General features: G+C 34.2%; 1 protein-coding gene across 2 annotated transcripts in view; it reads right to left on the bottom strand.

Moving 5' to 3' along the window:
• LOC108687693 (aryl hydrocarbon receptor nuclear translocator 2-like) overlaps positions 1-1,837 on the bottom strand; it is a 101,478-nt gene that overhangs the window by 16,561 nt on the left and 83,080 nt on the right. For both annotated transcript variants that reach the window (XM_018193608.1, XM_018193607.1), the window contains 2 exons: positions 1,474-1,550; positions 1,303-1,401 (listed from right to left, as the gene is read on the bottom strand). In XM_018193608.1, coding sequence (XP_018049097.1) covers positions 1,303-1,401; positions 1,474-1,550 — 176 coding nt within the window. The remainder of the gene's footprint in view (positions 1-1,302; positions 1,402-1,473; positions 1,551-1,837) is intronic.

Below are 1,837 nucleotides of genomic sequence, written 5' to 3'. Positions count from 1 at the left end.
GAGAGAGAGAGAGAGAGAGAGAGAGAGAGAGACATATGTAGTTTATATATATATATATGTATATGTATATATATATATATATATATTTGCATAAGATTGTACACAATTTGAATTTTCTGGAAAAATCGCACGTGGATCCGATAAAAAATTACCAAGCGAGATCATTACACGCTTTATTTGCAGCGGGGCGAGTTTTTCGAAACGCACGGACGTGCCATCTTTCCATGAGCAATTGCGCGCGCGAGTAATTTCCGCACACAAATACGAAAAACGAATGTGGATATTGGTGGGCACACACGTTACATGGCGAATGAAAAGGAGCAGAAAGCATAAAGTACGCCGGTTGCCATGGGAGCATATTTGCGTTGCACGCATTCATTTGATCGATAATTCCTAACTCCGCGCGGTACAGGGTAGGTCGGTGCTGCAGCTGAAGCTGCAGTCACAAGATCGCGATCGCTGCCATACTTTCCCTCGTCCGCTTATCTCGGCGCCGGCGCGAAAATGCGCTGCACAGACATTTATATTTCAACCGCCGCAATATAAGTATGTTATGTAAAAAAGAAAGTCTGTCGCAAAAGAGATGAAAAATTCTGTGAAATGTCGATGGTGCGTAAATAGCTTCCGTTAATGCGAAACGAATATTTCAAGTGTTTTACCTCTGATGATGATAAGCTTGACCTTATTATCGACGCAGAAAAAAGCCTATTAATCCTTCCATTGTCGAGTAAACTTGTATATAGAAAAGATATCAGCATGGTTTCTCTCGTTCGTACAATACGCTTACTTTTTACCTAAAGCTATTACTTATCGAGACATCGGGGATAATTGAAAAGCACATGGTCGATTGAAACAAGCATATAATTCTGGTATTCCCGATTAATCGGTTTTTTAATCGTAGAGAAATTTAATCAAATACAATACTGTAATGTAAGAACTTTAATTTAAATATCTAAATAAAATATCAAGATGACAAAGAGAAATTTATGATTTTCTCTTAGAACTAATATAATTTATTCGTATCGTTCGAAGTGTCTAAAATTATAAATTATTCGATGCTTTCATTAATATTCTTGTAGGATATAAAAGCCAACCGGATATCCTTTAACATTACAGATTCTTTTAAAACAAGTTTTTCATCAGCGAAAAAATATCCGCAGTCTTCGTGCAATCGATTAAAATAAAAAGAAAATTTCCAACAAGAAAATTTCCTTCAAGGGAAAAAAACATCAATAAAATTATAGTCTTTGATCAAATTATAATGAAGATGATTCATATTACATAATCATAAGGAAAACTCACCTGAACATGACCGAGGTGTTGCTCTACTTGTCGACTAACATAGACGATGTTTCCTTTTGTAGTGAGTACGATGAAGAAACCTCCGCTGTCAACCAGGTGCTGTTATAATTTGAAAAACGAATCTAAGACCGTTTTAGTTGATTTGTTTAGAAATAAATATTGTATACTCACGTCAACAAAAAATTGCTCCAGATCAAATTGATCTTTAAACAATGGAGGAAGGAAGTTTGTACAGCCTCTTCCGAGTGCTGTAAATAATGCACAAGACATGCGACCGTAAATAATGCTTTTTTTATCACCTGCATAATCGAAATTATAACGATATGGACGAATGAATTTAATTTATCCGTAGTTTATTTAGAGCCGTTAAAATAACAAAACGTAATGCAATTTAATAGATAAAATCTATCTATGTTAGAATCTACAACAATAATAATAAAATATAATTTCGTACTAATAATAGAATATAATAATTGAAGATGATTCGATATAATGAACCATAAGAATATAAGTTATTAATCCAGGAATAGTCATA

Source organism: Atta colombica, unplaced genomic scaffold, assembly GCF_001594045.1.
Source record: "Atta colombica isolate Treedump-2 unplaced genomic scaffold, Acol1.0 scaffold210, whole genome shotgun sequence".
NCBI lineage: Eukaryota > Metazoa > Arthropoda > Insecta > Hymenoptera > Formicidae > Atta > Atta colombica.
Note: the sequence above shows the minus strand (reverse complement) of the source record. Positions and strands in the feature narration are given on the sequence as shown.